General features: G+C 38.9%; 1 protein-coding gene and 1 non-coding gene across 2 annotated transcripts; both read right to left on the bottom strand.

Annotated features, from left to right (window-relative positions):
- Window positions 1-4,829: 4,829 nt before the first annotated feature.
- Window positions 4,830-22,736, bottom strand: LOC133872108 (actin-related protein 2/3 complex subunit 4). The gene is made up of 8 exons (XM_062309598.1): window positions 22,476-22,736; window positions 21,974-22,039; window positions 18,865-18,917; window positions 18,197-18,224; window positions 15,902-15,976; window positions 14,952-15,056; window positions 7,127-7,216; window positions 4,830-5,355 (listed from the first exon to the last, which is right to left on the bottom strand). The coding sequence occupies exons 1-8, from the start codon at window positions 22,476-22,478 to the stop codon at window positions 5,266-5,268; spliced, it is 510 nt and encodes a 169-aa protein (XP_062165582.1). The 5' UTR covers window positions 22,479-22,736; the 3' UTR covers window positions 4,830-5,265.
- On the bottom strand, window positions 22,674-22,767 carry TRNAY-GUA (transfer RNA tyrosine (anticodon GUA)). Its single transcript has 2 exons — window positions 22,731-22,767; window positions 22,674-22,709 (listed from the first exon to the last, which is right to left on the bottom strand). It is a non-coding gene; the product is annotated as a tRNA-Tyr (tRNA).
- Window positions 22,768-24,119: the final 1,352 nt, after the last annotated feature.

Genomic DNA, 24,119 nt, shown 5'->3' with positions numbered 1-24,119 from the left:
CCACGGGAATCAGCAGTTACATGGAGACGTGGCTTCGGTTACGCGGATATCTCAGGTTCACAGAATTAAGATCAGAGGCACAATCCTTTATGGATGGTGTGCTAAACTGCTGGTGAGGTCACGACCCATGATCCTATTTGGGGTCGTGCGTAACATCCTTAAATCCCGGGTAGTCTTAGGATGTCTGTGGATGATGGAGTCATGGTGCACCCGGGCCGGTTCGGTTGAATCGGATCGGGCCCGAACGGCAGGACTGGGCCTCCAATGGGTTAATTTGTGGATTGTTGGGCCTTGGTCGGGTGTATATGATGGGCCAAATTCTCGGGTTGGGCCTAGCACCCGAGAAGGTTGAAATTCTTCCCAACAATATGCATGCAATAATCACATTGTAACAGGTATAGTTTAGTGGTAAGATCGAGTGTGATTCCTTCAATTAACATTTTAATATATAATTAATTCAGTTTGTTTGATTAATATTCCGATAATTAAAAAACTTTATTCCTTAGAAGGATATATTTAATCCTTTAACTATATATAATGAAAGATTGGAGGAATTGAGAATAGACATTCTTGATATTCATATATATCCAAAAAGGTCAATATATATATTACAAAACAACAACAACAACAGAAAACAGACTATAAAATCACGAAACATATATAGTTTATTTTTGAACAATGAACTTATTATTTTTGAATTGGACAGCGCGGCCAATTCTTCTTATTTGGTCAAGTGGCCAGGTCTCATAAATGAATATATATATATATTTTGTCTCACACAAATTAATCACCTGTCCGTCCGAATTCTCTTAAATTTGAACAAAAAATTTGAGAGGATCCTAATCCATCTCGGTTTCCCCCTTCCCACATATCATGAATAAAAAAAGAAAAAGAAAAAGAACATGGAGATCGAATGGATTCATCGATCTGAAAGCCAAACGCTTATGAATTAACATCAATCATTCATAAGGGTAGCATGTTTCTGAAAGGTCGGGAAAGTAGAAACATGCGCCATGCGTTCCAATCCTCCAATCGTAATTAGGGCCGTTTTTCGATCTTGTCTCTTTTATAGTCGTAGATGGCAAAGCCGTGGGGTTTACCGTCCCACACAAAGTCACAGGCCTAGGAGTATAGTGTAGTCCCCCAAATTAAAAGTTTGGTTCAAAGCTGAAGGTGTAGACTTCTTTTTGTTTGAGTACGTACGTGGCCGGGTACAACAATAATATTAATATTAAGGGATAAATACCCCATTGGTACCTGAGTTTTACGTGTTTTTAAATTTAGTACCTCAGTTTTATTTGGTATCATAGGTGGTACCTGAATTAAGGATAAAAACCCATTTGGTACCTCTGTTAGATTTTCCGTCCAAATTTTAACGGCTCGCCACGTGTCAACCGCTGAGGTTGACACGTGGCACTACATAAAAAAAAATTAAAAATTAAAAATTAAAATCTTTAGAAAATGATTAAAAATAATAAAATTTTTAAAAAAAAATTAAAAAAAGAAAAAAGAAGAGGGGTGGCTGAGCCACCCCCCTTGGCCACCATGGGGGTGGCCGGCCACCCCCATTTTGGCCAAGGAGGTGGCCCAGCCACCCCCTTGACCGGTCTGACCGGTATGGGGTGGCCGAACCACCCCAGAGGGGGTGGTTCGGCCACCCCACAGTTGAAAAAAAAAAAAAAAAAAAAATTTTTTGAAGGGTTTTTACCCTAGGGGGTGGCCGAACCACCCCCTAGGGCCACGGGGGTGGTTCGGCCACCCCCAGACCGGCCGGACTGGGGGTGGCCGAACCACCCCCGTGGCCCTAGGGGGTGGTTCGGCCACCCCCAAGGGCCAACCCCAAAATTGTTTTTTGAAGGGTTTTGGCCCTAGGGGGTGGCCGAACCACCCCCTAGGGCCACGGGGGTGGTTCGGCCACCCCCAGTCCGGCCGGTCTGGGGGTGGCCGAACCACCCCCGTGGCCCTAGGGGGTGGTTCGGCCACCCCCGTGGCCCTAGGGGGTGGTTCGGCCACCCCCTAGGGCCAAAACCCTTCAAAAAAATTTTTTTTTTTTTTTTTTCAACTGTGGGGTGGCCGAACCACCCCATAGGGGGTGGTTCGGCCACCCCAGACCGGTCAGACCGGTCAAGGGGGTGGCTGGGCCACCTCCTTGGCCAAAATGGGGGTGGCCGGCCACCCCCATGGTGGCCAAGGGGGGTGGCTCAGCCACCCCTCTTCTTTTTTCTTTTTTTAATTTTATTATTTTTAATCATTTTCTAAAGATTTTAATTTTTAATTTTTAATTTTTTTTTATGTAGTGCCACGTGTCAACCTCAGCGGTTGACACGTGGCGAGCCGTTAAAATTTGGACGGAAAATCTAACAGAGGTACCAAATGGGTTTTTATCCTTAATTCAGGTACCACCTATGATACCAAATAAAACTGAGGTACTAAATTTAAAAACACGTAAAACTCAGGTACCAATGGGGTATTTATCCCTAATATTAAACATACTTAATATTATTGTGGCTTATGTTTGTATGTACGTACTTAATTAAATATTGTACGACATGCATGCGTTGTAATTTGTATTGTTTATATAGTGGTGAAAGCTATCGGCTAAATTAAGAAGAAAGATAACAAATCATATTTGAATGCTGGAGCCATGCAACCAAGCCAGCGCGCGAATACCCAGGGTCAATCAATTTGCTTACTTAAAAAATGGGTGGTGTTCATTTAGATTTGCTAATTAATTTAATACTTTTTTTGTTTGGTAGATGAGAAAATATATATATATATATATATAAGATTAATTAGGTACATTATATAATTCACTCTATATATATTATTAATGGGGATTTAAATATTGGTCGTTGAAGCAGCTAGCGCAATAATTTGCGCTAACGTACGGTACGGTGGACCTCCAATATTTACATTTAGATTATCCCTATTTTTCCCATAATATATTAATTAAAAATTTATTGCATGGGTTAATTTATGAGTTATACACACCAATCTCTTCATCTTAAATTAATTCATTTCTCGCTATTAGCTACGATATATAGAAACAATTCAATCTTGTCCCGTTTATCTCAATTGACAGGACAAGTGATTTTATAATTTAAACAAACTGTCCTTGAATTACAACCACTTTATTATTTACATTTCAAGTTATGTTTCTACACGAATAATTTTACAAGTCACTCCTATGTCCTTCTTGTGTTTCTCTAGCTAATAATGATGTGACTTTTAAAATCACTAGTAGCAATTGTGGTGAGTAATTCTATAAGTCTATCATGTGTCACTCTTGTGTCCCTCCAAAAATGAGGTGGCTTTTAAAATCACAATTTGATTAAAATTCAAGAGTGATCAATCACCAGTCCAATGGTGATTTTAAACATTAGAAACTTTCTATTTCCTTTCTCATTCCGCTATCATTAATTTGAAACAATATTTAAATTATTTCTCTTTCTTCTCTCTTTCCCCTATCATTTAATTTAAAGAATATTTAAATGGTATAAGGAAATGAAAGGAAAGATATTGTGGAAAGGGAAGCAAAAAGTGGTTTGGTTCCCTAAATTGAAGAAAAGTTTAAGAGAAGCTGCTGGAAGTGTTCTAAGAGAAGCAATGTTTTTTTTAATATACTTAACATACTCTTACATCATTAACTTCTTAAGAACACTAGCAACAACTTCTTTTAGATTTTCTTTAAATGTATGGAACCAAATTACTTTTTGTTTCTATATTCAAATAAACTCCATAAATGATGATCCACACTTGCTGGCACGTGGATCTCACGCACCTCCAGATCTCCTCTGATTGTCTCTCCTATGCCGGTGTTGTTGTTTTGTGGAGTGGTCGTATTTCTGTTATGTTTCTGTTCTTATTCTGTATTTTCTCTTGTATTTTGCTACCTTATTTGTTTTGTGTGGATTAATGTCTCCTTGGTTTTAGTGGTTTGATCTAAAGGTAGAGACTTTTGTAGTCGGTATTCGTTCTTCTTCAACGGATCATTTTCACTTTTTAGCATTATCTCTCTCACTACAACCACTTCATTGTGGTTATTGCCTTTACCAGTTGAAACTCTTCACCGAATTCTTTTACCATTTGTTAACCGCATTGTGCATCCCTTAAAAAGATAAGGGAAATGCTGGATGGGGGACACTCATCCGTCCCCCATCACCTATATATAATAAAAAAATATTTTTTTTATTAAAAAAGTTGGCTTTGATGGGACATCAAAGCCAACTTTTTAATAAAAAACTATTTTTATATTAAAAAAGGCTCACAGGGGACGGATGACCGTCCCCTGTGTAGCAAGCCTCAAAAGATAATGGGTGTTGTTTCACTTTGTACATGGTATTATCTTTTCCTCTTTTCACTTTTTTCACAAGTTCTAGTTGAAAAATGAAATCCACCTATATGATTATGTAGAATTTTATTTTTATTTTATCCTTGTTTTTAAGTTTTGTCGTGCATCTAGAAAGAAATAGAATGAGATTTAATTCTTGCACTACATCATCACAACAAGTACACAACACCCCCTCACATGAAGGTAGACCCCATACACTGGGGCCCACTCTCATGTAAGGAGGTGTTGTACTCTTGTTGTGCTACTGTTGTAAATCTAACACTTTCCTTTTTCATAACAAATAAAAAAAATCCTTTTCATTAATAACAACATAAAATTAAAATAGTTCCTCCAATTTAAGGAATAAAGATTTTTCTCGCCTTTTCTCGGCTCCTATCTTTTTCGTCAACTTTTTATTTTATTTTTGTATAAAGAGAAATTGATTGGATAATTGCCTAGTTTTTTTTTTCTTTAGAAACTGGGTTTGGAATGTTGGAAATGCAATAATAAATCACACTGCCATTTCTTTCATTTATACCCTGCTGGAACGGATCAAGCAGGCTGGCCAAATGCTGGACAGGGAAAATGCGTTAGACCGGCTTTTGACCGTATCCAATCTAATTGAAAAACCACACCGAGCTAGCCAACACTTCACCAGGTTTCCGATACAACTAAGCGAGCAGGTTCTTCTACCTGCAGAAAATCTTCTATCCAGGCCCTCAGGTTAGCGAACAATATACCTTCTTCAATCAATATTCTCTTCCAGCCAAAGATAATAAAATAATTACATAATTGAAGAAGTGATACATCTTGATAGATGCTCAAACTACGGGGGATATCAAACATGGAAAGATGTGGGATCACAATCCTCATTCACATCTTGATAGATGCCGGAATCGCAATCCTTCCAATACATAACTTCTCTTCAATCAATATCAGGTAAATTGCTTCAGAAACTCTGTAGCTACCAGCCTCCCACGTGTGTTCATTGACATTTTAAGTTCGCTTATCTCTTTATCGATATCCTGTCAAGAAGAAACAATTTGGAAGGTTATCAATATAACAAGAATATATATATATATGAATCAACCTAGACGTATGTCAATATGTATACATGCTTGTATGTGAGTTCTATAACAAGAGCAAAGGAACATCAACGAAAATAACAAAAACAATTTATAAGCAAGAGAAATTTTAAAAAACTTAAGTACAACAAACTCCCTAGGAACAGTATTTTGAGCTTGTATATCAATAGAAGGATTTAGACACATTAGCATAATTTGCCCACAATCATTAGACAAGATAAGGGATTACTAGATATTATCGGGAATACTTGGTCCATATCAGAGAGTCCAAATTGCTGTCGGACCATATATCGACTCAAGTATGACACCTCAGGACTAATATTTCAGGCATCAAGCTTCATGATGAACGACGGCTGAGGATCAGGCCTGACTGCCTGAAGCAAGATCGCATACAATCCTCTAACTAACATATAATGACAGTAGAGAAACAGGCCTAATGTCTTCCCTAATAGCTTGCACCGGCACCACCAAACAACCAAAAGAAGAGAGGTGCAACCCAAATATGCTTCTTCTGCCACCAGCTATGCCTAGTAATACCTTGTTTTCTTCAAGTTTTATCACTTATGACACAATTTCCTGGATTAAAAATACCTTGGCTATCTAATAATCATCATCTTGGAAGTTATACTTAACAACTTGCAATACCCAAAACTAGGGTGAGCAATCGGCCTGGCTAACAAAATAATATTAAGGCTATCAAATAAATATAGAATTAAAGAGTTAAGTCGTGTTAAAGCCATTAATCAACAAATGTTGTTTAACAAAGCTGAATGCCTAACAAATTTATGTGGCCAACATATTGAAGTTACAAAAATCAAGTCTTTGTGAGATCGATATCAACATTTTTTTTTTTTTTTTGATAGGTGGATCTCAACATATTTATTGGGAGTCTACATACTGTCATGGGGACAATCCATTGGTACACCATCCAGTAAAATAACAGTGAAAGACATAGAGTATTGTTTAAGAAACTGTGGAAAAACACTTTCTTATTTTTTCGGAGAAGCACAAAATATTGAATTATATATGGGAAGGAGCATGGTTGCACATACTAAATGAAGAACTTTTTCTTAATTAAATAATTTTAATAATGTGGACGGTCCATTGCTGTCAAGATCCAAGAAAAGCGCTAATGACACTCCAAAAGGACTAATCGAGTTACAAATTGAGCCCCCTGAAATCACTTATAAAGCTCAACCTCATCTAGTAAGGAACCACTATGGGACTTAGCACCCATGAACACGTTTATAATTCACCCACTCAATGTAGGCAATCCACCCACCCAACGTAAACTAACTTTTTAAGATGTCACAAACTCTCTCACTCAAATCCATGCGTCCTCTTTAAAACCCATATCATGTAGTGTCTTAGCATCACATGGTGTTATTAGATTGATTTGGTACCATTTGTCGGAACCCAAAAAAAGCGTTAGCCACATTTGCTCTATCACTCTAAAATAACAAGTCAAGTTACAACTAAAGCCTCTTAAATCACTTATAAAGTTTAATCTCACCTAATAAGAAATCAATGTGGGACTTGGCACCCATTAACACTTTTATAATCCACTCACCCAATGCAGGACTAACTGTATGGAGTGTCACAATTTCTCTATGCGTAGTCAATTAAGATGAATAATTCAACAGCCATCTAGAAGTAGGGAACCAAGAGAAAATAGTAAGGCGAAATTAATAGGGTAAAACACAAATCTTGCCTCCATGAATTGCACGATAAAATATATGAGCTTTTGCTTCTGCATCTCCTCACAATGGTAGTTTGTTATAAGAAAGCTAATGTCATAACCCTGTAAATTGAAGCATTGACGCATATAATTAAGACAAGTAAATGATTTGAATGTCAGCTGAAAAGCATCTTAAAAAAAGAAAGAAGCAATAGTGCTTTGGAAAACTATTAATTATTCAAAATAACAGAGAAAAAAAATTGTCTTTCAAAGTTCAGAGTGATTGAGACCACTTGGTAACTGCACACATATCAAAGCAAAGTCGCATTTTGTTGGAACACCCTTCCATTCAGAAATAAGTTATGTGAACTGGGCTGTACAGCATTTGCAGAAACAAAAGCATGCAAAATATCAAATTTCCCAGAGTACCCTCAGTTTGCTGGGAATTTCATAATCCCAGGAGCCTAGTGGAGATTGCGACTTATTGGGCTAAAAGCAAATGTAACTAATGTAACATATTGCAGCTATTCAAGGTGAAGTTCAAAGGTGATACATTTGCACACACAGAAGGCACAAACATTACCTATATGCCATCACATTATGCTCTCAAGGAACACAGCCTCAAAAGTATCTTGCTCTTGCGATCTCATATGTAGGGTGCAGCGGCTATAATACCAGTCGACCAGAAGGGCTAGAAACAAATAGCTTATTACTTTTGCAGCTGACAACAAATTAACATCTCTATAGTTTGTATGAATCTTTTTAAGCTGTAAATCAATTTAAATGGATTATAAGTTGCTATTCTTTAGGTGAAATAGAAGGAGACACATAAACTCTCACATTTTCTTATTGAAAAGGGCAATTCAAACTTCCACTCTTTCAATGAAACCTTCACTTCGTCACATGATTAACAGCTTAATACTAATGCAGTTTCAAAAGAATAATTCTCTTCCACATCCAAACTGGGGCATTGGGTTCTGAGATCCGACTGGATTTTTCTATCCAAACAGTAGAATTGACGTAAGGTGCATTACAGACCCAATACATGCAGATTTCTTTTGGTGGTTACACATTATATGTAATTGGAGCTCCAACTCAAAATTCCATTTTGCAAAATAAGCTACAGCCAGAGTCTATACCTGAACCTAATTAATTTAAAATTTATATGCATAATCTACAAATAAGGATAAATCATGAACAAAGTACAAAATGTCAACACTGACTAATTTTTGTTTTTTCTTGATAGGTGGCCCAGAGTGCCATTTATTATGATAAATTAACAACAATCTGGAACATAAAGCAACAGGACATAATCAGTGTTGCTTCATGAATTATATGGTGGTCATGATTCATTTAGTGCAACTAGGTACGTATAGACTGTCACTAGCACAGGACGAGATAAGCAAGAAAATCAAGATATAATACAATTATGGCCAACATTTTCCATATCTTCATATAAAGAGGACCATGAATCTTCAACAAAGTATGGCAACAAGTGTTAGAAGATATTTCAAAGAGCATTATGCTAAGATTCTCAAACTCTAAGATAAGAAAAAGTGCAGAATTGTTAAAAAAAAAAATATATAATAATAATAATAATAATAATAATAAAAGGAAAAGCAGGGATTGTGCTATAAAGGTGTTAAAGTATTGATTAAATTTATCTATTCCTATTAGCTTAAACTTTTGGGACAAGTGGTGATTTAACATGGTATCAGAGCCAAAGGCCTTGAGTTCGAATCTTGATTCCGTCATTTACCACATTTCAATTAAATATTCCGCATATTGGCATCACCTATAAAAATGTAGTTTGAGCCCACATGTGAGGGAGAGTGTTAAAGTATTGATTAAATTTATCTCCTCTTATTAGTTTAAGCTTTCAGGACAAGTGATGATTTAACAAAAGGCTCGAACCAACAATGTGCAGAAATAAATTATTTAAAGGGACAACTTCACAAAAGGGTATTGAACTATACCACGTTTTGACGGAAGGATACTGAACTAGCAACCCTCTCAAACTTGGGGTTTTAACTATCAAAATGAGTCCCAGAATGGCATTCCATTTGATTTCGGCGTTAAATCCTCACAAAAGTGAAGTCACATGACTTCCACATGACTTTTTAATGCCATTTGCCCATTTTGCCCCTCATTTTCATGCATGTAAACACAACTCCTCAAGCTGGACCCACTCTCCACTCACACATGCAGATTGTTGTTGTCATCATCAACCTAGAGAGAAGTTCTAAACGGTCCTTTGAGGAGTGGAAGAACTGACATGCATGACGATGTTAGAGAGACGAATCGACCAGGAGGAGACCGGCAGACAAAATTGGTTTAGTGAATGGAAAATGCCGCGTGGTGCCGACGCCCCCTCTGGGACGCGTGTCTCCGCAGCTAGCATTCGCCTTCGTTTTCACCTTCCTCATAGTCACCGTCGTTTTGCCGAGTGCTCCATCAATAACTCCAAGGTGACATGCAGCAGAACCCAGATAAAAGTAGAGGAAATTCCATGGCGGCTGTTAAAATCCAATCTAACAGCGCAACCTTCTTCAACTGCAGAATAACTGGCAATACAACATCGAGCATATCTGCATTAGCGCATCGCCAGTTCTTCATAGATTGTGAAATCTACGGTGTCACAAACATCATCAAAGGTGATGCTGCAGTTTTAATCCAACGCTCCAAAATCATTGTGACATAGGAAACCGTACCGGTATTGGTAAACATCATATTTTCATTGTCTCTATGTGCGCGAGAGAGTGCGAGTGAAAATTAAAGGCGAGAGCCGTTTGAAGTCGCATACAGAGTGTGAGAGAGTCCAAAAATCTGATTGTAATTTTCAGCTTCCTCTGTTTTAGCCTCATAAAACAGAGTGTAAGAGAGTGGGTTATGTTCAACTTTTCCACCAACCATAATCATCCGTTCCTTTTCCAAAGGAATTCCAGCAGGTTTGCTGCTAAGTTCCTCAAATAATTTTTCCAATTTATCAACACGTTGTATGCATGGATGGTCTTCTTCATTCAAAGCTTCAACATTTAGTCCATCAAACTTGCAGTACTAAGGGTAGTCATCATTGTCCTCCTTCCTGCGGCACTATCAGTAACATTAGCTATCCCTTTTGATTAGAATATAATCCAGAACACTGCGGCGGCCCAAGGTATACCCTGTCATGCGAGAACGACCAAACAGTGTTGAACTTATATGCTGGAAAATACTACGTACGAGAAATCAATTACAGCTACTACACAATCCGAGTCGTGGGGAGGATGAGAGCTACTCCTGGGGGGAGTGCAGGGGCGGAGACAGGGGGGGTCGAGAGAGGGCAAGTGCCCCCCCTCACCTCCTCAAAAGTTTCTTTACTTCCTGTGAAATTTTTTTTAATATCCTAATTGCCCCCTCTCAATCACTCATTAAAGGGCAAATTATTCTTTAGAAAGAGCAAGATTTATGACTCTTAGCCAACGATTTTTCGCGTTTTGATAAATTAAGTTGCTCAGAAGTCAGAACTGTTCAAAATCTTCAGAAAAAATGAAGGTTGAAGACGAACAGTGTAGTTCGTAAAACGCGGCGTTTAATGGAACAATGGAAGAGTTTACAAACCAAAATTTTTGATTGAAACACGCCGTTTCATTTATTTGCTGGAGTTGCATTTCATTAAGACTCAAACGCACCGTTTCTTTTATTTTTAATCTCAAGCAAAAGGGCCGCAAGGAACAGCGTACATTCGGGGTAGGCTATTTAAATTAGAAGAAAAAGTTATCTTGGGAAATGGTCTCCCTTAATTTCTTAAACCAAAACCATCTCCTTCCCGTTCTTCTCCTTCCACCCCAGTGCCCCACCATAAATCCATCAACAAACAGTACCGCTACAAGTTTCACCGGCAACCTCTCCGACCAAGGCAGAGATATTTTTTCCAGATGCACCACTGCCCTCGCATTCTTCCTTGACTAAACCCAGTAATGATTCTCTTAGTCATATCAAGGTGCGCAACATTCATGTTGATTCTTGAAGTATTTTCTTTTAATTTGTTTGAAAGCGTTATGATTTGGTTGGTTCATGCACCATTTTTTCTTATTCTTTGTGTTTGATCATTGTGTGAGCAGTGAGCAGAAGAACAATAGAACAGCGAGGCTTAAAGAGGGTCTGGCTAGTTTTCAAATCTTAAATATTACTTTCTTTCTTTCTTTCTTTTTTTAAAAAAAAAAAAAAAAAAAAAAAAAAAAAAAAAAAAAAAAACTGAAGCAAGGCTTTAAAAAAAAAAAGTTAATTAATTTTTTATTAACTTAAGATTATTTTTATTTTATTGATAAAATATATATATATATATTCTTGACCCCCCTAAACCAAAATTCTAACTCCGCCCCTGGGGGAGTGTGTTTTTCTTCCAATCCTGCTCTGCAAATATCTCTCTCTCCTTTTCCTTTCCTTCTTTAATGATCATCATCACTGTGGGGGAGTGCGTTTTTCTTCCAATCCTGCTTTGCAAATCTCTCTCTCTCTCTCCCCCTTTTCCTTTCCTTCTTTGATCATCATCATCACTGTGTTTTTCTCATTGTTCCTTCAACTTCCTCGGTCGTTACAGACGATGTGGATGCGGGCGTCCTCTGGGTGAGTCTAGTTTGGCAGATACTGTGGACAACGTCCGAACTTGGATGAGACGGATGGTGGAGATTCAACAACGTCAACGTAGAGGTTGAAGGTGGCATGGTTTATGGTTTTTGTTTTTATTTTTTATTTTTTATTTTATTTTTGAAAGAGTTGAGGAGCAACACGGGTAGAACGAGTTTAAATAATCACGTGACTCCACTTCCGTGAGAATTTAATGCCGAAACTAGACGGAATGCCCTTCTAGGACTCATTTTGATAGTTAAAACCCCGGGTTCGAGAGGTTTGCTAGTTCAATATCATTTCGTCAAAACGTGGTATAGTTTGATACCCTTTTGTGAAGTTGTCCCTTATTTAAATCTGAAATTTTTTATTTCAAGATTTTTATTATATATTTATCTTTTTAGACTGTAAAATGGAATACAACTTCATAGAAAAATAATTCTTTCTTAATGGTGGTTCTTTTGAGTTTCATAATTTACCTGTTAGTAACTTTTGTTAAAGTTGGAGATAGAATTCACTGGTTTGTGGTTCAATTCCTGGTTTTTGAATCAACACTCTTCCTTCTTATCTCCCTCAGAAAGTTTCCCGAGAAACAAACAGGAGAACAATAAGGTCGATCGGAGATGTAGTTTTGTGGTTTGGTCGTCTTAGTACTGGGGGTTTCGTAGATGGAGAAGAATTTCTTAGTGGAGTCAAAGTCCTTCACGTTCTCAGTGGTGGGTGGGGCATCGACGTTGAGGGTGGAGGAGAAGAGGAAAAATTTCCTGGGTGTGATTTTGTTGAATGCGCAGAGCTCCGAATGGCTTGCGTCGATGATGGAAGAGTTGTTGGGTCTCCCGGCAGAGCAGGAGCTTGTTAAATCGTTCAGAGAAGGTTCGAAGGTCCTAATTGCTCGGAGAGGGGGGAATAAAGCTGGGCGCTTTTTAGAGGTGTCAACGTTCGGCTTGGGTGGTCGGAAGGGGTACATTGTTATCCCCGAGGGACGTAGAGGGTGGGGATGGCTTAAATTTTCCGACGAGCTGAGAAAGGTTGCTTTTTTCTCAGCCTCGTCGGGTGGCGAGCTCGGCTCCTTTTCTACATCGGAGAAGAAGGTTGTGGAGGATGATCGGCCGACTCTGGGCTTGGCTCCAAAGTGGATGGGGCCCTCCTTTGCAGAGATTTTGAGGTCGGACCCGACTACCGTTGCTGAGACGATGCCCATAGCGGGTGATGGTCGGTCCTGGTTAAGGGTTTCGTTGGCGACTCCATGTGAGATTGATCTCCTTCCGGCGGTGCAGCATACAGAGGCTGATCCGAGATCGGCGGTGGATTGCTTTTCTCTGGAGCAGAACACGCTTGATCTGTTGGTCAAAGACCAGCCTGGAAGTCCGCAGGGTAAGGGTTTGAAATTTGAAAAGGCGAGAACGCGGACGTGGCATAAGTTGGATCCCGGTTTTTGTTTGGTTTTGGGCTGGGCTGTGAGGAGAGTCATGACTCGGTATGCCGGGTCGGGGCTTTTTCGAAAAATTTTAGGTTGTCGCGTGGCTCGTTTCATGCGGAAACCTAATGTTTCCGGTCCGCCGCCAACATCGCCGGTGACGACAACGGAGGTGTCCTCTGGGTTGGTTCTGAATCGGATTCCAAATGGGGGTTCAGAGGATACAGCGTTGGGAGCAAAAAAGGGAGCGAGTCCAGGTTCTACAGGTTTTGTTGGGGTTTCCCCTAGGCCGGAGCCACCATCGGTGGCTGATGCTGGGTTTATTTCTGGAACGGAGTCTCCTTCAGGGGGTGAGTCGAGCAGGTCCCAGGTAATTCCGGCGGTTTCTAGCTGGAATCCAGCCTCCCACCTGTTCGGTTTCCCCCCTTCTCCGGCGCCGGATCTGGGTTTTCCGGCGGCTACTACTGTTTCTTTTAATTTCACTCCTTTGGGAAAGCTTCAGATTCCTAAATCTCTTCCGGTTACACCGTCTATTGCTGGAGCAGATATTTTAGGTGAGAAGCTGCGTTCTCCCCTCCCTGTGGCGGTTTCTTTGCCTTTTCAGTGTTATTACAGGAGGGCAAAAAAATTGAGGGAAAAGCACTCTGTGAAATGGACTGATGAGCTATTTTCAGATTCTTTGGAAGCCGTTAAGATGTCAGTTGGATACGTTGACAAGAGTGTTACTGGTGCAGAGCCGCCAGCTGAGAAGGCGACAAAGCCTCGTGCTACGAAGAAGTCGTTGACGCAAGTGAATCAGGGCTTTTTTAGAAAGGGGTTTCTCAACCTACCCCCGGTTCCTGTCCCTTCCGTGGAGCTTCAGGAGGTCAACAAGGGCGATCATAACGGTGAAATTGTGGTGTGGGAGGAGGAGGAAGATGACTACTGGGATGGTTTGCCCTTAGATTGGGCGATGGATGGGGATTTTAGGGAGGGGGCTTTGGCTGTTCGGGAAGCCATGGAAGAGGAGTTCCAGGTTTTTGCGCGCCAGAAGTATAAAGGAAAAAGGGAACTTCTAAATTTGCAGAGTTCCATCAACTATGGTGACGCGAACTATCCCTCTAGGCGTAGGAAAGCTGGTGGGAGGATTTGTCAGGGATCGGATATGGGTTCGGAGTTGGTTTCGGTTCCGGATCCCGATCTTGTCACCGAATCTTCTCATTTTCCTCTTCCGGTTTCTTCTTTGGCTTCCTCAGAGGCGGGTCGTGGGTCTGAGAATTCTGCTGTGGGTTCACAAGTTTCCATTGAGATGGGCTCGCCGGAAGGGAGGATTCTTCCTTCCTCCTCCCTGGAAGAACCCACCTCCAAGCCTTTATGTAAAGGGAGGAAGCCAAAGCTATCTCCTTTGAAGTTGTCTATGGCATGCTCTTCGTATTTCGGGGAAAAGGGAGATAGAACTATGGCTTTCCTCTCTGCCCTTGATGAGGAACATAGGCGATGGGATATGATTGAAGATTGTGAGCTTTAGGGGCTTAGGGTTGGGTTGTTTTGTGGGTTGTTCCTTATCGGGTCGGTTGTGAGGCTGTTGCTTCTTGTATACTCCGTGTGTACTAGGGGCGCCTTACGCTGTCTTCTAATAAAATTGCAATTACTTATCAAAAAAAAAAAATCTGAACAAACACATTTTTGTGCCCCTAGTTGGCAAGCATGATGTCATTTTGACAATATCCCAACATTTGTAACATCTTTGATTATTTTCCTAATGGTTCATTAGGCCAATCCCTGGATTTTGTCAAAAAAGATTATATATGAAGCAAAGCGTAAGGTTTAGTCAATGAGATGGGGCATACATACCTGTACTGGCGTTCTCCTCAATACTTGAAATGCTTCAGCCCTCATTGATAAAAATCTAAGAAATTTTTTCGTTAGTATGTTTTCAAGTTCATCTGACTGCTTTACCTATAAAACAGGAAAAGAAGATGTAGTTACGAAGAAAATAGGAGAAAGATTGCAATCTATAAATTTATGATCTTATACACACATCAAAACTCTTGCAGATAGGAATGGCTAACCTATCCCAGAAATGAAAGAAAAAAACAAAAATTGCAATCTTGGAGCTGTCAACGATGCTTTCCATGAGCTCAGTTTGAGCTCAATTATATGGCACAAATGACAGTTCTGAGCATGTTTAAACAAATTTAAGCTGGTCTGAGTTCATAAGAAATTATAAATGAACTTACTTTTGAGTTTGGACGTTAATTACTTTCTGTACAGAAAAGTATTCTGTGAAGTTCAGAGTCCTCTTATTCCATGATAACAACGAGGAAAATACCTCCAATTTTGAACTTTGCCTCTTATTCCAATAATTCCATGATAAGAACCAGGAGGAAAATAAGAACCAAAATTTTGCACTAAAACTTCTCTCTCTTTATATTTTGTCAAATGACCCCTCCTATACTACGTTTATGTATTTATATATTTTCAGATGCAGTGCAAATCTTCAAATACATCACCAACCACTAAGATTCATAGAAACAACAAAGCCCTACAGCCGACAGGATATATACTTAACCTACACATAAAAAACCACTATAAATACTTAAGTTTACGGAAGAAAATATAGATCACCACCATGGGTGGAAAGATTTTTTTTTTTTTTTTTTTGGATAAGTAAAATCGTGAATTTGAGGTTGTCGATTTGTTCTATAAGCAATCAGAAGCATAAGATAGCAATGGATGATCTCAAGTCATCATTTAGCTCCGTAAGCACAAGAAAACATCCAAAAATGATCATTTGGATTCACCTTGAGGCTTATGCGCAGTGAATTGATAGACGTTTCTATTAAGCATTTCTCAGCCTCATTTCTGCAAATCAAAACCTGCAATAATAATGAAAAAAGTATGAAGCAAATTAATGGAAAGAAATCAAAAAGTAAAGCAATACCAAAGACAATAAGTACAACATTATAGGTAAATGAAGGAGAAAGGAAAAACTAGAAAGCGCATTTGGACAACTAACTGCAAAATTGGCATGGAATGCTATGATTAAAATGGGTAGTTGCAAAAGGCTGAGTCAAGGCAAAACTAGGTGCCTAACTTACTTTAATTAGTGAACCCATTTAAGATAGTTGATCAATGGCGGGAATTTCTTTCAATAAGCTAGTCCAAAAAAAGAATGCTACACAACATTAAACCGCAATGTTCTTCAGTGAACTAAGAATAGGCAACTGCGATATGGAGCGAAAAATAATGACATCACATAAGAGACGCGAAAGAGATGAGAATTTTTTTTTATAAGTAAAAAAAGCGTAAGGCGCCCCTAAGTACACCGGAAGTATACAAGAAAAAGCACTAAACTAAAAAGCGAAAAACGAACAAGAAAATCACCAAAACTAAGCAACAAAGGGGGCACAAAAGCCACCGTACAGAAATATAAAGTACGAAAAACGAAGATAAAATATCCTCCAAGGATCTCTCCAAATTCTCGAAACACCTATTATTTATTTCATTCCAAACACACCAAAAAAGGCATGCCGGCACCATCTTCCAAATCGCAGCACTCATTGGCCTTCCAAACGTCCACCAATAGGTAAACAAGTCAAAGACTCTCCTAGGAATAACCCAAGACATACCAAAGCGAGCAAAGAGAGCACTCCACAAAGGGTAAGCCTCATCGCAATGAAGAAGAAGGTGATCCACTAATTCCCCATTTCGCTTGCACATGCAACATCTATCCACCGAAATAACATGCATCTTCTTGAGATTATCCAAAGTAAGGATATTGCCTAGGGCCACCGATTTCGCAAAAAAAAAAAGCCGCATTCGTAGGAGCCTAAGTCCGCAACACACTCTTCTACGAAAATCGACTCCCAACATAGCAAGCCAGAGAGCTAAAGAAAGACCCGACCTTCAAAACTCCTTGTTTGGAAGAGACCCACCACAGCCTATCTTCACTACCTCTGCTTACATTGAGTGCAAAACCTGAAAAAATGAAGCAAAGACATCTACTTCTCAGTCATACATTTCTCTAGAAAAGCTCACGCTCCACTGATTGGAACCACCCAAGAGCTCCAAATTATCCGCAACAAAGGCATCCTTCGCACGAGCAATACCAAATAAAACAGAAAAAACTTCCTTAAGAACTATATCCCCACACCATAGATCATGCCAAAATTTGGTCGTAGCCCCATCCCCCACCTCAAATCTAGAAAAACCTAAGAATGTCTCCCACCATTTCTTGATGTTCTTCCACAACCCCACCCCAAAGGCACCTACAGGCTCAAAGGAGCACCAGCCTCCCCATTAACTGCCAAACTTAGAGTCCACCGCAATTCTCCTCCCTACTACTAAAAGGAATAATAGCCAGTATATCACACAGAAAATTTCATAAATGTTAAATCTTTCTCGATTGCGAGGACCAACAATGAAAAACTACATCTTGAGGTTTACAAGATATAAAAGGAGGTTTAAATAGAAACCTGTTGAAGTTCCACAAACATGATGGTTTTTCCATCTTTTTTTCCCTTAATAATAAAAACCCTAAATTGTCAGTGTTACCTAAAGATCACTGTAACGGTTTATGTCCAGTATACTGATTCATCAAAGATTTATAGGTTTAATGGCAACCACAGTCATTTTGATAAAAAGGATAGAACGTCCAAAAGTGTGCCTTGAAAATGGGAAAATGGAAAGAGGCAAAATCTCACAAAGATAACTAGAACTGCCTCTTCTTTATTATGTCACTTGGCAAACTGCAAACAAGTTTGAAAATTTGACAAAAATATCAGATTGAGTTGATCTAGTAGTTTATGCCTAGCATGTCAGCATTATTTTCTCACTCAAGCCATGAGTTCTAATATTTGATTCGCTCAATTCTCCAGAATTCATAAGGCCTTGACGAAGGATGATTTTTTTATCTTCTGAAAATTAATCTATCATATCATTTGCTAGATATAAATTCCTTGTCAAATAATAACAGATAAGATTAAGCCTTGAAACATAGAGAATCTCTGGAATGTTGACAGCAGTAATTATCAATTAAAAGCATAGCATCAATACCAGCATAAAAGGAATAAAAAAGGGAACAACATGGTTCTTACGGGATTTAGGAGAAGTTCTGTGCTGGTCCTGTAGACAAGAAGAAGATAAAAGTCCCTTAGACGTAACAAACAATAATAAACTGGCAGAATATGATGCTGTAGAGAAACACACAAGACTAAAATAATCTGAAACTATTACTATTTTAGTCAATAAATACTAAAAATAATGAGACTTAAAATCAAGCTACTAAAGGACCCATATGGCTATTGCAAACACTTTCTTTGACCAGAAAGTCCTCTTGATTTGCATGAGTCATGGGGCTTCACTTTTGCACTTCTAAAGTGGTGTATTTTCTATTTTGTCATGAATATGGCTTCAGCGTACAAAGCAGAGCCAACATCTGGAGCAAAATTAGTTAAAGGAGTCAAAGAAGAACTAAAGAAATGTCCAAGACCTGAAACACCTGCTTCAGAAACTCAAGAGTACCAGAGACCTCAAAGAATCTGATTCAAGAACTCAAAGGTTCCCCACTTGTGATTTTATAAAGGTATAGAGAATGCTAACAAGATTGGCGAATGTGTCTACAGTCTTACTTTTGTTTATTTTTCTTCTGTTGCCACTTGCCAGTAACTAAATTCTTTCCTTTTTACAAAATAAAAATAAACATGCTGAAAAGAAGCAGCACAAGTAAGAGTATATGAGATCAAAAGGCAACTTATAAACATACTTTAGTTCAACCTCCGGCTTGTTATGCCTTTCAACTTCTTGACAAGGAAAGTTCTGCACCCACCAAATAGACACAAGTTAAAAGATCAATCAGGCATCATAATCATGTGAAAGTGAATTGGGTGAAAGAGAAAAGTTTCCCCAGTCCCACAGCACTAAATTCAAGAGAGACTGTTCTCGTGAAGCAAGGAAAACTATCAACATCTGTTAACAGTGGCAAGGAAACATGAACCACAGTCAATAATAAAAAATGTCAAACCTCAAAAGATATGCCTAGAATACCCCATCTACACAAATTTTTTGTTTAACACACCAGTAGTAAACCAGTAATAAAGACACCACAGTAGTCTTCAACTGTGGCTAATTTTGGATACCAATGCCTAAATGGTCTTAATTCACTTCCTTCAGGAAACGTGATGCTGAACAGAAAAGACTATAAATGGCATCAGACTTCAAGGTCTATCCGACTCTTAAATTTCTTATAGCTTGAGGAGGAATCAGCACTCTCTCACAACACAACTATCAAGGGGCTTGCTTCAAGAGAGGATCTCATGGTACAGTATTGGGCCAACGATGATAATAGTTGTAAATAGATTCTTTGACGATCTTCTATTATGTATCTTTTATAGCTTAAGCTTTTTGTTTGAGGCACTCCACACATCAACTAAGGTGCTTTCTTAAGATAGCGACTCAAGATAACAGCGCGTTGGAGTAATATTCTGAAAAACGATCTTTTGTAATTGAATGCAGAGACAGTGGATCATCTTTACTTCCTTATGGGATCATATTATCAATTTGGGGAAGCCGTTTGACTCGTTTTGGGATTGAGTAGGCTTCTTCTAAGGTTAGTGAAGGGGCTTTTAGCAAGATAAACTTTTCTATATACATTGCCCGTATATATTGACTGAAATAAAAAATAAAAAAGGATGGAAATGTTTTTCTATCATGCATTCCACTTATGGCAAAGTTTGTTCTTTTTTTTTTAATAAGTAATAATCAATCTTATTAAAAGCGTAAAGTGCTCCTAAGTACACCGGAAGTATACAAAAGGAAACACCTAACTAGAAAGAGAAAAATGAACAAGAAAATCGATAAAACTAAGCGACAGTGGGGATACAAAAGCTACTGTCCAAATATACAAACTACGAAAAACAAAGTTAAAAATATCCTCCAAGGATCTCTCCAAATCCTTGAAACACCTATTATTTTTTTCCTTTCACAAACACCAAAAAGGGCAAATCGGCATCATCTTCCAAATCGCAGCAAACAAATTGATAACACTACTAGGCATAACTCAAGACAAACCAAAACGAGTAAAGAGAGCACTCCATAAAGCAGAAGCCACATCGCAATGAAGAAGGTGATCCACTGATTCATCACTTCTTTTAAACATACAGCATCTATTCACCATAATAACTTGCTTCTTCATGAGATTATCCAAAGTAAGAATCTTGCCAAGGACTGTCGACACACACAAAAAGCCACTCTCGAAGGAGCCTGAGTCCGCCACACACTCTTCCAATGGAAGCAACTACCTTCAGAACTAGCCAAAGAGCTAAAGAAAGACTTGACCTTGAACAAACCTCTTTTGGAAGAGACCCACCAAAGCCTATCTTCACTACCCCTTCTCACAAAGACTGTGTACAATACCTGAAAAAATGAAGCAAAGACATCCACTTCTCAATCATATGCCTCTCTCAAAAAACTCACGTTCCACGGATTAGAACCTCCCAGAAACTCCAAATTCTCCGTAACTGAGGCATCATTTGCCCAAGCAAACAAAGCAGGAAAAGCTTCCTTAAGAACTGAGTCCCTGCACCATAGATCGTGCCAAAACTTGGTCCTAGTGCCGTCCCCCACCTTAAATCTAGAGAACCCTGAGAATGTCTCCCATCCTTTCCTGATATTCTTCCACAACCCCACCCCATAGGCACCTAGGGCTCAAAGGAGAACCACCCACCCCATAAACTGCCAAACTTAGAGTCCACTGCAACTCCCCACCAATCTTCTCTCTCAATCTCGTAACGCCACAACCATTTTCCTAACAAAACGCGGTTAAACATCAACAAATTCCTGATACCCAACCCACCCTCTGAAATTGGGGAACAAACCTTAGACCAACTCATCAAATGATATTTGAACTCTTCCCCAAGCCCACCCCATAAAAAATCCCGTTGATGGTGGAGTAATGAACACAAAAAAGAAAAATGGGATGATAGCCTTGATTCAACAGCGTCCCTTGCAAACATCTACAGTGACATATTCTGGTGCAGCTTTAAAATTTTGAAAGATATAGGAAGGTCTAAAAAGCGGACAAGTCAAATGAAATGATACAGAGAAATAGTTTTCATACAAATCAAATTTTTGGAATCAAGAGAGAAAATGTACTAGAAGAATTGGAAGACAATTTTGCTGCCAAGCTGCCTAAACTCTTTGGATCAAGTGAAATATTCTCCTCCCATAAATAAGGGATGGAGGGGGTGAGCTCACGGGTTCCAGTATGTGTTTGTGAATTGTGTATAACTATCAAAGAGAAAAAAGGAAACTTTTCTGCTAACTTAAAACACCATAATAAGGGCACAGTATGTTTTCTTTGTCTTGCTTCTATAAACTAGACAAGCTTGAGATTAGAACCTAAAAGGAAAACTGACTTTACATAGTAAATAGTTACATATCATAAGCATACAAAGATTGTCTTTAAGCATTTTTGGACCAACAATCTCAGTAAAAGTTTACTCAACAACAAACAGACTATAGTTTCAGAAGAATCGATTACTCGCATCACTACCACAAAGAAACAAATATAGACAGTTTTCCAATCACTTGAATTAAACAAAGCCAAAGAATTAAGCATTTCCAATCACATTCACTAAATTTTCACAAATCAATAAACATGTTATCGTTTCCCTAATTGCACCAATCATACAAAGAAACGATAACTTTGTACTATATAATTGTTTTACAGTACCAAAAATACATCAATTTTCTTAAAGAATACCATGTTTAATTTAAGTTACACAATTGTATACAAAAAACAAAACAAAAAAAAAAAGCTGGGTTTTTTTTTTTTTTTTGCTACAATTAGCAGTGATAACAGAAATGATACACACTTGAAGACACATGGCGGCCTCGAGAGTGTTTCGTATGCACGTCAAGTACAATCGCAAAGTGTTCGCCTACAAATTGTTCAAATCCAGCAAAAACAAAGTGAGATATGAGCTTACTAAGCAAAATCAAGCAAGCAAATAAAACCTTAAAGTCCTTTATCCTACGTTTGCTTTATGAGAAAATAGAGGAAAAGGAAAATGAAAGAGAGGGGGAAAAAAAAGAACAGAATTCCGAATCTGATGTTCTCTGTTGCTCCGATTTCCCAAAATAATTTGAAATCTAGCTCAACTAACCGGAAAGGTAGTGCTAGTCTCATTCAAGTGGAGATTTTCAAGTTTCTGAGCTTACAAATAAGGGAAATTTACCAAGATTCGAGAATTCAGTTCATTTTCTTTATTTTCCTACATTTTCTCAGTTACCAAACAGAGCATATGAAGCTAGAAAGAGAACTTCTGAGAAAGAAATAGAAGCAAGAGATCCACTATGAACTTCGTTTTGGCTTACCATATTGGGGTTTGAAATGGCTTCTGAAACTGCAAAGATTTGTTTTTTGGATCTTCGTAGCTTTGTAGGGAATGCAGGTGATTTTGATTCTTTGAAGGGGGAATGGGTTGGTCTCTGCTGTGCGCTTATAGGGTGCCAATTAAGGAAGATATTGCTAAAATGCGCCCCAGTCGCTAATGACAAAATGAGAGAAAAAAATCCGACCTGCCGGATTCGAACCAGCGACCTAAGGATTAGCTGTGAGCAATGACCCGACTACAGTCCTCCGCTCTACCAACTGAGCTAAGGTCGGATTGTTGATGAGGTCGTCAACTAATATTAAATAAACGTAAGAATATCGTGGCTTCTGACTCGAAATGACATACAGCTTTTCCAAAAACGTTTGGCATTTAATTATCCAATGTCATTTTAGTTATCGGAACTCCCTCCCCCTCCTCCCAAACAAAGGGAGTAAAATAAATGAAGCTTAGGCTGCAGTTTCAATTTTGGTTTATTAACCAAATAAACCCCAATAACAATTTTCAGAAAAGACTAATCTATACGGTTGAATTATGAGTTAGGGTGGTCATTTTGATTGTATAGTGTTAAAAAAAAGAAATTTGTTTTTGGCTGTACATGAAATATATAAATCAAGAATTTTGGCAGTATGAAATCCACAGTAGTTTTTGTGGTGTATTGATATAGCCTATTAAGACCATATCTGCTGACAGCACCTCAACCCTTGCAAATAAGGGAATGACAACCCAGGATCCACCTCATGTCAAGGAGCCAACTCATGATGGATATTCAACAAGGAAAGTTCCTGCCGCATCACTCTCCAGCCCTGCAATCAACGCCTCTGCATTATTACATTATGCAGATAAGGAAAAGGCTTGCAAGGAAAGCATCCCTACAAGGAAGCTATCAATCCACCATCAAAGGAATAACATTCAAATTTCAAATTTGTAATTATATGTAATTAAGAAACAATCCCACGATACATGGGATTGATCTGTAATGCTTGTGTATAAATAGTCTTACATACTGTCAATAAAGGTATTGCAAAGCACAGCAGTATTTTTCCATTTTATGGTATCAGAGCCAGAGCTGGGTGTTGAATGAAAAGATGAGCTCCTTCCACGGCCACGGCCGCGATTGTGTCCATGATAACGCTGTGCAGGTTGAGAGGAGGAATAGTTGCTGCTTTGGAAGCCATGATGGCCACGAGATGGACCTTTGTGTTTCGGGTTGGTGAAGCGGGTAGCAGTATTGGCTGAAGGGAAAGCAGCTTCAGTGGATTGGAGATTATGCTCCAGCCGCATCTCATGTGTGAGGAGATGGGCATATAATTCTTCAAGAGACATGGTGTCTGCCCGAGTAGTTACAGAGGTGACGAAAGGATCGAACTCAGATCCTAGACCAGCCAACAAAAATGATAAAAGTTCAAAATCATTTAAGGGTTGGCCTGCAGCAGCAATGGTGTCAACCAGATTTTTAAATTTCTGGAAGTACTATGTAACAGAGGAGCCACCCTTTTTTATGGTGGCTAACTAAAAGTGCACTTGCAAGATTCTGGCCCGAGATTGAGAGGAGAACATGCGTGCAAGGGCTTGCCAAGCTTGATGAGAGGTGGCAAGGCCAACAACATGAGATATCAGGTTATTG

Source organism: Alnus glutinosa, chromosome 1, assembly GCF_958979055.1.
Source record: "Alnus glutinosa chromosome 1, dhAlnGlut1.1, whole genome shotgun sequence".
Taxonomy (NCBI): Eukaryota; Viridiplantae; Streptophyta; class Magnoliopsida; order Fagales; family Betulaceae; genus Alnus; species Alnus glutinosa.
This window is presented reverse-complemented; position numbering and strand designations above follow the sequence as displayed.

Excerpts from the sequence above, each read along its gene's own strand:
- LOC133872108 (XM_062309598.1), bottom strand. Across the intron at positions 7,217-14,951 it reads TGAGGAGAACGCCAGTACAG|GGTTATGACATTAGCTTTCT; the intron begins GTATGTATGCCC and ends TTCAATTTACAG. Across the intron at positions 5,356-7,126 it reads TTATCGTGCAATTCATGGAG|GATATCGATAAAGAGATAAG; the intron begins GCAAGATTTGTG and ends TCTTCTTGACAG.